Here is a 15,398-nt window from a genome sequence, read left to right as displayed (position 1 = left end):
TCATCTGCCACCCCTGAGAACAGTCTAGCTCCATCCTCTGTGGAACCCCCTTTCAGGTAGTTGAAGGCTGCTATCAAATCCTCCCTCGCTCTTCTCTTCTGCAGACTAAATAAGCCCAGTTCCCTCAACCTCTCCTCATAAGTCATGTGCCCCCGATCAGCGCTGGTCCTCTTCCCGGCAGCCCTGTTGGAATAACTTGGAGCTTATGATTCTGGAGAAAAGTTGTGGGGACGCTGATCCCACGAACTCCACCTCTGGAGTGTCTAGATTCACAGGTTGTGTCTGTTCCTTCCATAAGGTGGCCCCTGAGTTGTACCTACCAACGGACAACGTGTCTAGTCACCTTCTGGCACTGGGGGGACTGCACATATCATGGGATTTGCTTCCTCCTGAGGAGGAAGAAGGGCTCAAGCTCTGGAGAGAAAGACAATCACAGGATGAAGGCGGTATTTGGGTTCACCAGGATGTTAGCAGGGAGGCTGGAAGGAGGCAGCTGGCTCTCAGCAAGGCTGCCAAGCCAATGAAGTTCCATGGTCTGAAAGGCTCATGGGGCAATTTGTCTCCATAATAAATTGGATTTTCTCCATTATGCCGTGGGAACGGAATCAGCAACTTACTCACCAGTGGGACCCACCTGGAAGCACAACTCCCATGGTCACCCCCCAGTCCCACCTCTTACACAGCAGGTGCTGGAGCCTTTGTCATCTGCATCCTGATGTTTGGGTACTCCCAGGTTTGCAACATTCAGCTGGTGCCCGTTAAAAGACTTGATATTCTCCCGGAGCCCTTTTTAATTGGTTTCAATGAGCTCGGTAATTAGTTTAATTATCTTCTGTTATTGTGCGGTGCCTTGAGATGCCAGTCAAGTCTGTGAGTGCAACGTGTCAGATGTGGGGGTATTACAAAACCCCTGGGAGGAACCCAAATACCTACCATCCCATGCCAGGAGCACCAAGAGCAGGAGCCCTTTGCATGGCGCAAGATTTGCAAAGGGCGTCTACCTCCAAGACCTGCTCAGCGTGGCTCCGACCAGTTTGGCCCTTCTGGCTCGACAGGCAGACATGTCTCCTACAAACCAGGAGAGTGTGGTGACAATTTCAGCTGAGGAACTATGCAGATGGCACATGTAACCTATGCAGCTTGCAGATGAGGTACTGTAGAAGGCACTCTGACAATGTGTTTAAATTCGGCTCCAGCATTACTCCCCCTGCTGGCAAACACAGCCCCAAGCCTGTTTGGTGATGGAGATCACCGCTTATATTCTTCTGTTAAGACAAACTGGTGGGTCTCTAGTATTAGCCAGCTCCTAAGTGCCAAGTCATCAACATGTTTTGTAGAGGCTACTGCTGACGTATGGGGAGTCGGATGGCTCCAGAAAGGAATAAGGGAATACAGAGCTCTACGTCGCTAGTTCACCTTCAACCTAGGCCGATGCTGCTCAATCATAGAATCATAGAGTATCAGGGTTGGAAGGGACCTCAGGAGGTCATCTAGTCCCACCCCTTGCTCAAAGCAGGACCAATCCCCAACTAAATCATCCCAGCCAGGCCTTTCTCAAGCCTGACCTTAAAAATCTCAAAGGAAGGAGAATTCACCACCTCCCTAGGTAACCCATTCCAGTGCTTCACCACCCTCCTAGTGAAAAAGTTTTTCCTAATATCCAACCTAAACCTCCCCCACGGCAACTTGAGACCATTACTCCTCGTTCTGTCATCTGCCACCCCTGAGAACAGTCTAGCTCCATCCTCTGTGGAACCCCCTTTCAGGTAGTAGAAAGCAGCTATCAAATCCCCCCTCATTCTTCTCTTCCGCAGACTAAACAATCCCAGTTCCCTCAGCCTCTCCTCATAAGTCACGTGTTCCAGTCCCCTAATCATTTTTGTTGCCCTCCGCTGGACGTTTTCCAATTCTTTCACATCCTTCTTGTAGTGTGGGGCCCCAAACTGGACACGGTACTCCAGATGAGGCCTCACCAGTGTCGAATAGAGGGGAATGATCACATCCCTCGATCTGCTGGCAATGGCCCTACTTATACATCCCAAAATGCCCTTGGCCTTCTTGGCAATAAGGGCACGCTGTTGACTCATATCCAGCTTCTCGTCCACCGTAACCCCTAGGTCCTTTTCTGCAGAACTGCTGCCTAGCCATTCGGTCCCTAGTCTATAGTGGTGCATGGGATTCTTCCGTCCTAAGTGCATGACTCTGCACTTGTCCTTGTTGAACCTCATCAGATTTCTTTTGGCCCAATCCTCTAATTTGTCTAGGTCCCTCTGTATCCTATCCCTACCCTCCAGCGTATCTACCTCTCCTCCCAGTTTAGTGTCAAAGCTGTTACCATCTGACTGCTGTTTGGCGGCCCCTCAGAAATGAGTGCAGTGGGTCTCAAGTTTAGAGAGGAAATATGGTTTTGTGATTAAGGCACTGGACTGGGACTAAGGAGATCTACATTCAGTTCCTGTCTCTATCACTGACTGTATGGCCTTGGGTTTGATGCTTAGTCTCTCTGTTTCCCATCTGTAAAGTGGGGATAATAATACTCCCCACCCAGAGTGTGAGCTTCAGGGCATGGACTCTCTCACACATGGGCGTACAACACCTGGCATGATGTGGTCCATAGGTGCGACCATAATACACACAATAATCACGGTAGTCTAATTCCAGGAGGAAGGCGTCACCAAAATCACCCCTGCAACTAGTGCGAGTTGGCTCCTTCTGTTGGCTGTTTCCACAAAGATGGAATGGATGGTGGAGATTGAACACCCCGTCTCCCTTTCAAGGTGGGGCCTCCTGGGGCAGGGGTGGGGCATGCCCAGGGAGCAGCGAGCTAAGCGAGGCACCCCTGTTTTGCCCATCACCAGACAGTTGCCAATCCAGAATCCTTCCCCCGCCCTCGCTTTATACAGAGAGATGAATAGGTGCCAAACTGTGGACCAGATCCTCAGCTGGTGCATATGGGCGTAGCTCTGTCAAAGCCCCCGAACTGTGTCAATTTATACCAGCTGAGGATCTGGCCCCCATGTGTCCAAAGACTCACCCCAAACCTTTAAAAAGCCTTTGGTGGTTTCCTCTCTCTGGTGGGGGGGGGGGAGAAAAACAATGCAGAGTAATTTTCCCTGAAGATGTTCATGCACGTTCTCTCTCTCTCTCTCTCTATTCTTCATCATGCTTGGAATCCTGCTAATAAGTCAGAAAGGAGGAGGAGGGGGAGAAAGAAAGAAGCTCTGCTGAGCTTTAAGCCTGGTATCTCCACACACAAAAATCCTGTGACTAATGCTCCCAGTTGGCAAAAAGGCAGTGTAATCAAAACATATATATATATATATATTTTTTTTTTTAGTCCTTAAAGTTAGTCATTCTGCAAGCAGGAATCCAAACAGGCAGACATGAAATGGAAGCCACAGTGCCCGAGAGCCTCTTTTGCAATAGGCAAGGCACTTAGCTAGGAACGCTTTGGCATTGTCCTGGACGCTTGTGGCTTTTAAATGGGGAAAGGAGCAGCATCCGGGGAGTGGCTGGCTCGGGGGAGTGATGGAGGGAGGCTGTGCAACATGCAGCATTTCACTGCCAGGTTCCTCGGCCCAGGTCACTCGTCACTAAAAGTTCTAATGGAACATTGGCAGCTCCCGTGAAAATTTGGTAGGGTCCAAGTCGAGTTCCAAGAAGGCAGATATGCCGCCTCTGCGCGGTCCCTCTGTTGGCAGCCTCAACAGAGAGACCATGGACTGTATTGGCTGCAGAGAATGAATTCTCCTCTGATCCTGTAGGTCCAGCATGAGCAACAACGGTGCAAGCTACGCTGCCCATGTGCCGTTTCTGGAGAGGCCTCCTCTGGAGTGGAGTTCAGTCTTCATTGCTCATTCAGTCCAAGAGCTGTCTCTGTTCTGCACTCGGGGTCTGTGGGTGAAGTGAAAAGCCTAGAAACTCACCCCCTCATGTTGCCACCCCAGCCCCCCTAGCTTCTCTCATCACCTTGTGAAATGCCAGGGCCTTCTGTGCCCTCTGTTGGGCTCACTTTTGGAGATGCCTTTTTATCTGCTCCTAAAGCAAAGGCATCTCGGTCCTCCACCACCCACAACTCCAAGTATCTCCTAGCCATAGGACATGGAAAGATTCCCCCAGGCAAAGGTGTAGTTGGTAAGAATGACCATAATCATCACCCTGGAGCACCACCATTTTACCCTGGGACTGTTAGTAGTAAGGGTCCATCCCTCCTCAAAGGTTCTCATTATACTGATCCAAAAGGTTACCTGTGCTGTCAGTCCCTCTCGCCACCTAAGAAAACACAGGAGCCTTTGTTCTCCAGCCCTGTCCCACCCTGAGGATACAGACAGGAGTCTGCATGGTCCTGACGTGATGTTCTAATTCCCCATGTGCTTGGCAGACAAGTGACTGACTCAAAGCCTTTTCCTCGCATCCTACTGGCACGGCAGGGCACCTGCCTGCACTTGACAATCGCCCTGTTCATGTTTGGAACTGAGCGGAGGCTGCGGCTGCTGCCACCTTGACTGGCACTCAGGTCAGTGGCCTCTCCCTCCCTGTGCCCCTTTCAAAATAGGGATCTGGGGCCACGCTGCAGGGAAGTTCAAACCCTGTGCCTCAAACTGGAGCGAGACGGGACTCCCAGGAGAAGCGTGCAATTGGCCTGGATGATGAAATTGGGTGGGGAAGAGGTAAGCATCTAGGACTGCAGAGAGGAGTATGTCTGGCAGCCAGGTGCAGCAGCAGCAGCAATCGGGGCGGGGAGCTTGTATACAAGTCCTGGGGTGTGAAGCTGAGCGTGTTGTAATCCAGTGCACACCTGTCTTCCCCTTATTTAAAGTACGTGACAGCCTTCTGCAGTGGTGGCTCCAAATGTCGCACTAGTTCTTTGGAAGGCTGTAGCATTTGTGCCCATTACAGTAGCATGCCCCATTCTTTACTTATAAGGATGTACGAGGCAGGGGCTTTGTATTTTTTCATATCCATAAAGTGTCATGCATACCTTTGGGGCTGCACGTATAACAGGGCAAAGGGGCAGGATGCGGATACAACACCTGCCTGGAAGGCAGGAAAATGGGGTCTGTTCTCTGCCCTGTTAACTGACTAGCAGAGGGACAACAATCCAGTGGTTAGGGTATTTACCCAGGAAACTCAAATTCAATTCCCTGCTTTGGCATGGACTTCCTGTGTGACCTTGGCCAAGTCACTAAGGGCCAGATATTCAAAGGTATTAGGTGCCTAAAGATGCCGATAGGTGTCTTGTGGGATTTTCAAAAGAGCCTAAGAAGATTAGATACCTAACTCCCCCTCGGCGCCTGTCTACATCTTTAGGCACATAAATACCCTTGAAAACCCTGGCTCTTTATCTCTCAGTTCCCCATCTGTACAATGGGGATAACAGCACTTCCCTACTTCATTGGGGTGGTGAGAGGATAAATGCGTTAAGGATCGTGAGGTACTCAGGTACTACAGCAATGGAGGCCAGATAAGGACCTAATGAGAGAGGGCGGGACATATAACCTTACCGGGTACGTCTACAGTAGAATAAAAGACTCGCAGCACGGCCACGGCTGACCCAGGTCAGTTGACTCAGGCTCACGGGGCTCAGGCTGCAGAGATAAAAATTACCGTGTAAACGTTGGGGCTTTGGTTCTGGGACTCCCGCACAGGAATCGCTTTAAGTCACTTTGATTAAAATTTTCCAAATAATCTGTTATATATGGGTGCCTTCTTTTTTTGATGCCTGATGTGAGCCACTTGGAGCCTGACTTTCAGAGGACCTGAAAACTTGCAGCTCACATAGACTTCAGCTGGAGCTGTGGTAGCTCAGCGCCTCTGAAAATCATGCCTGATGGCATAGGTCCTGAAAAATATTTAGATGCCTAACTTCCATTGACATCAATGAGCATTAAGTGCCTAAATATTTCTGAGGATGTGGGCCTAGGTAATTCTAATCAGCCACTCAAAAGGCATCCAAAATCAGAGGGCACAATCCAGCACATCTAAACATTTTGGTCTAACTCTTTTTGCTTCAGTTTCTGTATCTGTAAAATGGGGCCATTTACCCCTGGAAGCTTGTGAGGGGTAATTTTTAAAGGTTTGTAAATACTTTGAAGATTATAAGTGCTAAGCCATATGGTTCCCTATTCAGTTCATTGATTATTGAGTGCAGCTGGACCTTTCCTGACATTGCAAAACTCATAACACAATTGTTCCCTCAAGGGCTTTTTAAAATAGTATGCAGTTTATTTTCCTTCTTAGTCACTGGTCTCCACCTTACGTTACATTTAATGTACCTTGTTCGTATCAGTTCCTTGCCATGGTCCTGTCTCTCAAGTTTGTTTTTCTTGTGGATCCTGGCATTGTTACTTGTTAACATTTTTTGTGTGTTGTACCAGCTTTCCGGCAGTCTGGAATAAATACACCAAGACTCAGAATTAAAGGGAAGAACGGGAAGCCTTACTCAATCTATCTAACCTGGCTGGATGCCTACACTGAAATAACTAAACCAGAGTTGCTAACCTGTCCCAACGTGTACTGGGCCTTATGTAAATGCTGGGATGGCTTCCTCAGGGGCTGTGTCGAATAATAAATAAATCATGCTTTAAATGAGAAGCTAGCTTCAAAGTTGTCCACGGAGAGACAAGTCATTCCGTCCACTGGAGCAATACCTCTTTAGCCCACTGCCATAGTCATACGTAACTGCTGCAACGCAGCCCCCAGTAAGCACATCCACTGTGCAGCAAAAGAGCCAGATTTTTGGACAAGGCCAGTTGGGCAAATTCTGCCTCCCAGGAAGAGCGCTGTGGGATGCGCACGCGGCACGTAGGGCCTGGGCCAGGAAGCCGTCCACTTTGTGAAAGCCAGTCAGCCGCACGGGTGTCAATTTATCTGCCGCGGAAGGCTTCCCGGGCTAAGCTGCAGCCATTGCTGGGAGCGGAGTCTGACGTTCTAGGGCAGGGGTCGGCAACCGACGGCACGGGCGCACAAGCTGATTCTCAGCGGCACTCACGCTCACCGGTCCGGGGGGCTCTGCATTTTAATTTAATTTTAAATGGAGCTTCTTAGACATTTCAAAAACCTTATTTACTTTACCCACAACAATAGTTGAGTTATATATCATAGACTGAGAGAAAGCAACCTTCTAAAAACGTTAAAATGTATGACTGGCAGGGGAAACCTTAAACTAAGCGTGAACACATGAAGACTCGGCGCACGCTTCTGCAAGGTTGCCGACCCCTGTCCCCGGGGGCTGTTCCCCAAAGCCCGGCCCTGGAGCGGCTCGGGGGAGGGCTGCTGGGGGTGACTGGGACGCCCCAGGGAGCAGGGTGATGGCAGGGCGGCCGCAGGCCAGCCTTGCCTGGTACACCGGGCGCAGCCTCTCCCCAGCGCAGCCCAGTGATGTCATGGCGCTGGACGGTGACATCACAGCACCAAAGCACGGCTCCACGTGGTGACATCACAATGCTGCACTGTGACATCACGACACAGCCTCCGACACCGCGGCTCGGCTTGCCCGGGAGGCAGCGTGAGAACTTCCAGCGGGCTCCGCCCCCAGGCCGTGAGTGACGTCACGCCGTCGAGCGTGCCGCCTACCTCGCTTCCGGAGGGGGCGGGGCCAAAGGACAAGCGCTTCCGGGAGAAAGCCGGGGCCGGAGGGGACCATGAGCTGGTGAGTGCAGCCCCGGGAGACGCTGCGGGCTGGTCCCGCTCCCGGCCCGTCTGCCATCGGCCCGTCTCCTCCGTGCTGGGTCTCCGCGGCCCCCCGGACCCGCCCGGGGCGCCCCGTCCGCCCGGGCCCTTCCCCCCTCCCCCCGGTGCTCCGGGCCCTTCCCTTCTCCTCCCTCTCCCCCCCCCCCCCCGGTGCTCCGGGCCCTTCCCTCCTCCCCTTCTCCCTCCCCCCCCCCCCCCCGGTGCTCCGAGCCCTTCTCTCCCTCCCCCCCCCCCCCGGTGCTCCGAGCCCTTCTCTCCCCCCCCCCCCCCCCCCCCGGTGCTCCGAGCCCTTCTCTCCCTCCCCCTCCCCCGCCCCCGGTGCTCCGGGCCCTTCTCTCCCCGTTTCCTCTACCCCAGACCTTCTCCCCCCGCCCCCCTTGCATCCGCTACTGACTTGCTGTCCGCGCCCCACTCGTGTCCACCCCCCCCCCCAGCTCCCGCACCCGCCTCCTGTCTCCCTTGTAGCAAAGTGCTGTGATGTCAAGTTTGTTACCGTTTGGGGGGGGGCCCGGGAAGCTGCCTCGCCTACCGTCCTGTGTGACCCAGTGTACGTGGGGTGGTTGTTTACTTCTCGCCACCGGTGTGTGTTACTCCCTTTGAAGAGTGAAAATGGCCTGGTTAGTTTCACTTTCTTTTAGTCCCTTTCACTCTCAGGCCCCCTCCTCCCCCCCCACCCCCAACCCCCCCCCCCCCCCCAGCACCAGGCTGCTGCAGACAGGGCAAGGGTCTGAGAATCCAACAGCCTGAGTTCCTAGTTCGGCTGCTCTCCGCTCTGGTGTGAGAGTTGCTTCCCTTCTGCACATTAATTCCCCCTGATAGAAAACGAGACTGATACTTGGCTCCCCCTTTAAAAAGTTAGTCTTTAAGGTGCCACAAGTCCTCCTTTTCTTTTTGCGGGTACAGCCTAACACAGCTGCTACTCTGCAACTTGGCTCCCCTTGGTGAAGCAGCTCTTGGTCTATGGAAGAGAAACAAGTTTTAGGGGCTTAATGGTCTGATCCAACACATCTTGAAGTCCATGGAAAGGCACCTATAGACTTCAAAGGGTTTTGGATCTGGTCCCAAATTCTTATTTATTTATATACTGTACTTGCATAACAATGTCTGTAATGTAAACACAGCAGAGGAAGGCTTATATCAAAACAAAACTTTTTTGCTAGTTTTTTAAATGCCCGAAACAGTCTATTAATAGGTTTTATAAAACCTACTTTGGGTTTAGAACTATCTGAAGTCACTTTAACTTGTATCTTGCCTCTCAAGTGGATTTCAATATGTTTGTGATACAGACATTATTTGCACCTCATAATGTCAATATTAAAATAGTAACAATACAGACTGAGGGATGGGGTTTTGTATGTACTCTGTGTGTGATCTAGCAATGCTGTCCAGTTTCCTCGTGGGAAGGCTTCCTGCCTTTGTAACAGGCCTGGCAGCATACCTCATCTTAGCTTGGGAATGTTAAGCATTGTTATTTATGAATGTTTGTGCGTTAAAGTAAATGTGTTAGATACTTCACCGAACAATTTGGAAGATACGGTCTCTGACCTAAAGAATATGTACTAACTAAGAAGCTCCAAGCAGGATCAGGCCATTATTGTGCTATACAGATGCATGCATAGGTATATTTCCAGCCCCAAAGAGCTTATTTAAGGCCCCGTCACTGACTTCAGAGGCTCTACTAATGTGTAAAGTTAACCATGTGTAAATGTTTGTGGGTTTGGGGCCTAATGTTAGATAGACTTATAAATATTAAGGTCAGAAGGGACCATTATGGTCATCTAGTCTGACCTCCTGCACAATGCAGGCCAGAGAATCTCACCCACCCACTCCTGCAATAAACCTCTCACCTATGTCTGTGCTATTGAAGTCCTCAAATCGTGGTTTAAAGACTTCAAGGTGCAGAGAATCCTCCAGCAAGTGACCCGTGCCCCATGCTGCAGAGGACAGAGAAAAAACCCCAGGGCCTTTTCCAATCTGCCCTGAAGGAAAATTCCTTCCCGACCCCAAATATGGCGATCAGCTGAACCCTGAGCATGTGGGCAAGATTTACCAACCAGATACCCAGGAAAGAAGTCTCTGTAGTAACTCAGATCCCACTCCATCTAACATCCCATCACAGGCCATTGGGCCTATTTACCATGAATAGTTAAAGATCAATTAATGCCATAGATGGGACAGTAGCAAACAGAAGGGAGGGGATGGATTGAGTAAGGACCAGAGTTCAGCAATGTGCATATATGCTTTGGGCATCCTGCCCAAAAATGAGATTGGTTTTCTCAAACGTAGGATAGTACTCACTTAACATCTTATTATTTACCCAGACACACACCCTTCCCTTCCTTCCTGGTTCCCCCCCTCTTAATCATCTCTCCCTTCTCTCTGACTGCATCCTCCTCCTTACCTACCCTCCTTGCCTATTGCAAATATGATTATAAAATAAATGTACTCTTTTGCTTTGTCTGTGCTTCTGTTATTAATGAAAATGGATCTGTGATCAGATACTTGAAACACTAATGCAGCCCTTCACACTCATGGTTTCAAATGACTGTACGCTTTATTTGCAATACATTAAAATAACTGATTATTCTCTTTAAGATTATTGGTATTTATCTATCTGAGGCATTTCAAATGTTTATTGTAATGTTCAAAAATCATTTGATGGAGACATTTAAACCAAGCCTTGTCACGTACGCGCATCATCAGTATACATGCATACCTGCTTTAATTACTCAGTTATCCAGAATGATTTTCTAAATATAAGTTACTTGTCCGGCTACAGAACTCGATTTCCTGCTTTGTAACAGATCAATGTGCAGCATTTCTGCTTAGATTCTTCTGACCTCCATTTCCCCGCATAAAGTTTTGCTTAGAAACCCTTGTTGGGTTTTGTAATTATTCTTGTTCACTGATTCCTGCTCAAATGGTCTCAGTTTACAAGTCAAATATTTGATTTTTTTTTCCCTAGCTGCTAGCACCGCAAATTCAAGTTGTGAGTGAAAAATCCAGCAGTGTTCTCTCTGCCTCCTACTGTTACCATAAGTACTAAAGATTCTAGGATCAGAAGTTTGCTGACAACTTTTGTTGTAAGAGACTCCAGCTCGCTCTGCTGTGTTTATATTGGCTCTTCAAGGACAACAGGAGAAACTTTTCTGTATCCATAAAGTCAGCAGATCTGCCTTGAAGACAAATGGCATGGATAGATTAACAGAATCATCTTCTTGATTATACTGCCCTATAGATGGCTAGCAGGCTATGTAAGGAATACATACTTTATAGTCCAGGTAGCCTAATCAGTGTATTTTTAGTCCTGACTCATGCATCACTTTATTGTGATAAATTATACATAGAAACACCTATTGCTGCACTTAATTTTAAAGTAATCAATTCATTTCACCCTCTATCAATCTTACTATTCAAATTGCACAACACAGAATCACTCCACCCTGCGCTTTCAGTGACACCGCTGCATCGTCTGTGTTCTATGCTATAAATGGCTGCATCCTAAAACCAAACATTTATAAATCTGCCTAAAGTTAAGGGGACCGTGTCACATTAGAAGTCATATTACTTAAAATGTCCTTAACTTTCACGCCTTTGATTGTTAAAAATGGAAGGAGAGTAAAAGCCTCCTGTATTTTTTTTATCCATTTATGCACTTCTTCTTTTTTAGTTCTGTTCAGCCTGGGCAATAATAGATAGTTTCACTTGGAGATTCTCATGCATGCACACAATGGCGGGATGCTTGGTTTGTAAATATTGTTGAAGGGCCTTTAACTCCAAACAAAAAACTTTAAAAAAATTCCTCTGTGTGTGTTTGTCAGATTTGCTAAAAACTCTGTACAAGACTCCTAAAACGTTATGGGACAGATCACATCCACAGTTCTTGTCGTGTGTGTTGGTCATTTAATTAAAAATATTTTTACTGCCCTAAGCAATTTTTCAATCGTGTTAGTCATGCAGAGCCAAAATAGTTAGAGGTAGATGTATGCTGATGTAAGAAGAAAGAGAATTTAGCTTGATTCTGAGATCCCAGATTGAGTTTGCAGGGCTGGCAGATAGACAAATAATCTTCAGTCTTTGTCTGTAAACGCGCTTTTAAATGTGGCTGTGGTCAGAAAAATAACTGAAAATAGCACCTGGCTCAGCAGATTTACTCCCTGTATACTGAGAATCAGTTTTTGCTACATTTTACACCTGTTAGCACTGCAGAGCTAATAAAACCAGATGGCTCAGGTATCGTAAATATCATTATTAATGAAGTACAGTACAGGGCTAAATGCTGCCAAATTACAGCTTTGTAACTCCTTCGAAGACAATACGATAGCACAGGTGTAACTGAAGGGAAAATTTGGCATGCAGAATCTATTGGTGGTGAGAAATGAGCCAGAAAGAACTCAGCTTGACCCTCAGATCTCTGGTGAGTCTGTAGAGCTGATGGTTAGAAACAAAACATTCAAACTGAGCCAGTCCAGTCTGATCAGAAATAACTGACAGTAAACAGAGAATTTTATCATGTCATTTGTGAATTCTCTTTTCAGAGCATAACTGCATGTTAACCTCCTATCTACACTAAGAATTTGCCTTCACTACAAAGTTAACATGAGTTATAACCAGGGAGCCTAGAAATCCATTTGCCATGGAAAAATGCAGAAGTTGTGTTCTTAGAGAGAATCTTTAGTTTTTACATTTTGTGAGAAAATAAAACCATATACAGTAGAACCCTGATTGTCCAATCTAATTAGGAATGGGGCCAGCTTGGATAATCAAAAATTCAGATAATCAGGGAAATGGGCAGGGCAGGGCTTGGGATGTCAGCCCCAGGCAACGGTGCTCGGGCTGTCAGCTTAAAAATTGTAAGTATATCAATAAAACATTGTGTCAACTGCTACCTATATATATTGTGGCTAGAGAAACGAAAGGTCAGCGTTTCCTTTAAATAGCGAAAAAAGTGGATTTTTATGGGTTTTTTAATCAGAGGATTTGGGTATTTTTATCACAGAAAACTAGGATCCCTGGTTATAACTCAGGTCACGTCCCCACACAAAAACAGTTAGGTGCACTTACACTTCAGCATAAACCCAAGGTTCAGACTTAGGCTCAAGCCTAACCTCCCTTCCATCTATACCCAAATCATTCTAACCCAGGATCCCAGGACCCCACAAGGGTGAAGGGTCCAAGCCTGAGTCAAACTGGGAGTCCGGGACCCAGGGTTCAAGCCCTATTACTTTGCAGTGTAGATGCAGCCCCACTGGACCCAGGCTCTGGGAGTCGGCCAAAAGTCTCCCACGTTCCCACGGGCTGGCTTTCTTGGACCTTTGGACAGTCAAGTTTAGTGGACAGTCAGATTTTCCCAAACTGCACAACAAAGAGCTAGAGCAGCCACATGGCGGGAGGGCACTGGGAAAGCTGGGATATGATTGATTGCACTCAGGTCTGTGTACTGCAGTGTAGATGCTTGAACCCCAGTTTTGGGACCAGGTTAGAAAATTCCTAATGTAGGATTGACAATCAGTGTAGGTGCTCAAACCCAGGGTCTGCTGACTCACGTTTCACTAGCCCTGGGCTTACATTGCAGTGTGGACGTACCCCTAGACTGAGCATGATGGTGCTTTTCACTTGAGTTCACTGGCCTGTCAGGTGGTACAAGCTAAAGTTCAGATTAGCACAAGTCATCAGCTATTAACACGGCCACTTGTGTAGTGTGGACTCAGGCTAGAGCCACTCGAGTGTCGCTGATCCTTTCCCACAACCCCATTCCTGTGCCCAGAAAGGACAGATGAGTTCTCCTGTAATTCCCTGAGAAGGAATTCCTGGAGCAGTTCAGTTTACTGCAGTTTGGAACCATGGGATATGCCCCCAGAAATCCTAGCACAACACACAAGTGAGAGCAGTGTCAGTGTGGACACAGCAGCATGAGGATTATTGTGTGGTGTGGCCGTTCTCACCCGAACGAGGGTAACTCAACAGAAGTCACCTGCGCTAATACTGCAGTGAAGACAGACACTCAGGATGGAGCCATCCGGGAAAGCCATGGTAGAGCATAGCTTAAACATGGTTCCCGCTGAGCCATGTGATTGGGAGATGAATTTTTCATCTTTTGCTGGGATAGGAATGAGGGGTCATTGTCAAGGGTGGGGTTACTCAACTGAAATCTGTGATTCCCCTTTCTTCCTCCACAACAGATCAGCGTCAGTCTTTGCGCGTGTTGTGGCCCCATTTCCACATGAATGTGAGAGACCTGAACTCTGAGGAGGTTAGTCTGCGTATAACGCAGACAATCGCTCTCAGTTTGGTTGTCAATGGCTCGCAGGCCATGCCAACTGTAATAGTCGCTAATTCATGCAGATATGGCCAATGTGAAGTCGTGCTGCCGCTTATTGAATGAATTGTGTCATTCACTTAGGTCTGGAATTCAGTACGTCTTCGGAGGGGAAAGGGTCTTACTGACGTGCAGCCTCTGAAGTAGGAAGATTCCTGAGGTCACACTTGGACCATTTAGGCTGCGGTGATTGTGAACGAGCCAGGCAGTAACAAATTCTTCTGTAGAACAACATGCATATCAGAGGGGATCTATTGTCTAGGGGATTGTGCCCTGCTTCCCAAATGTCAGGGTAAAAAATGTCTAACATTTATATCACTTCGCTTGCTGGGAGTTCTGCATAAAGAGAGGATGAGCCTTGTTCCAAACATGCAAGACTGAGAGTTTTCTTTGTTTAACCGATATATCACTATTTGTTTAGTTTGAGCGTGCTGCCTCTCTCCAACAATGGCCTTCATCAGATGCATGTCCGCAGCGTGGAATGTACTGTTTCGAAGGTTAGCGGGAGGTTTACCCTAGTGATTAGAGAAAGGGACTGAGTCATGATGCTACAAAGTTTTATTTCTGGCTCTATCGCTGTCTCAGTGTGTGGCTTTGAGGAAGGTCGCCTAGTCTTTCTTCCTCAGCTTCCCCATCTGTAAAATGGAGATAATAGTTGCCTTGCATAGGTATTGCGAGGCTTAATTAATGTTTATAAAGCACACTGGAATCCTTGGGATCAAATGGGGAAATTGAGACCCAGAGAGGATGTGACTTGCCAGAGACCTCATAACTAATCTGTGACAGAAGCAGGAATCAAATCCAGATCTCCTGACTTCCACACCTGGTTATGACCAGATGACGTTTTCTCTACTATGTTTTAGGGCCAACTTTAATTAGAGCAGAATTAGGCTTGTTTGGGGAGCGATATTTTATGTAGGTAGTTTTGAATCTTGATCCTTCTGTGACCCACATTGGCATCATTAAGATTTTGTGTCTTGCTTGGATTATATTCTCCTAAATGAGCTGCCCCAGAGACTGCGTTGAGAAGTTGTAGCTTGGTTGCTGGTGCTGTCAGAAATTGTGCCACTGCTTAGCCCTTTGGAGTGAGTATTTGTGGTGTAGCAGGTATTTAGTGGCTCTGTCACCACAGCATTGATAGGCAATTAAGCACTTTTTCTGCAGGTTTACGGGTGAGGAATGGAAGACAGCAAGTTGCTGTGTGTGGCTAGGTGGCAACACACTTTGAGACCAGGAGGTCTCCACTCAAGTTCCAAACCAGGATCTGGATTTCCTCTCCTGTGCTGATATTTCAGGGCCATACTCAGGTGGGGGCTGTATGGCTAGCGGTATTGTCCCTCAGATGACATATTAAAGTGAGATCTATTCCTGTGGCTGTCACGGGTGA

At 47.9% G+C, this 15,398-nt stretch overlaps 1 protein-coding gene and 1 long non-coding RNA gene across 6 annotated transcripts in view; one reads left to right on the top strand and one right to left on the bottom strand.

The window, feature by feature from the left end:
• Nucleotides 1-3,188: 3,188 nt before the first annotated feature.
• Nucleotides 3,189-8,321, bottom strand: LOC114021392. Its single transcript, XR_005223439.2, has 4 exons — nt 8,186-8,321; nt 6,276-6,389; nt 5,505-5,588; nt 3,189-3,894 (listed from the first exon to the last, which is right to left on the bottom strand). It is a non-coding gene; the product is annotated as an uncharacterized LOC114021392 (long non-coding RNA).
• Nucleotides 7,449-15,398, top strand: part of BIN3 (bridging integrator 3) — a 64,172-nt gene continuing 56,222 nt past the window's right edge. For 3 of the 5 annotated variants that reach the window (XM_043536174.1, XM_043536173.1, XM_037886224.2), the window contains exon 1: nt 14,281-14,303. In XM_043536174.1, the coding sequence (XP_043392109.1) occupies nt 14,296-14,303 (8 nt within the window). In that variant the 5' untranslated portion in view covers nt 14,281-14,295. Of the gene's footprint in view, nt 7,652-8,286; nt 8,310-14,280; nt 14,304-15,398 lie in introns of those variants that run through there. The other 2 variants (XM_027830490.3, XM_037886225.2) reach the window with 2 other exon arrangements.

Source organism: Chelonia mydas, chromosome 26, assembly GCF_015237465.2.
Source record: "Chelonia mydas isolate rCheMyd1 chromosome 26, rCheMyd1.pri.v2, whole genome shotgun sequence".
In the NCBI taxonomy this organism is placed as follows: domain Eukaryota; kingdom Metazoa; phylum Chordata; order Testudines; family Cheloniidae; genus Chelonia; species Chelonia mydas.
The sequence above is the reverse complement of the archived record's forward strand: the minus strand, read 5'-3'. Positions and strand labels throughout refer to the sequence as shown.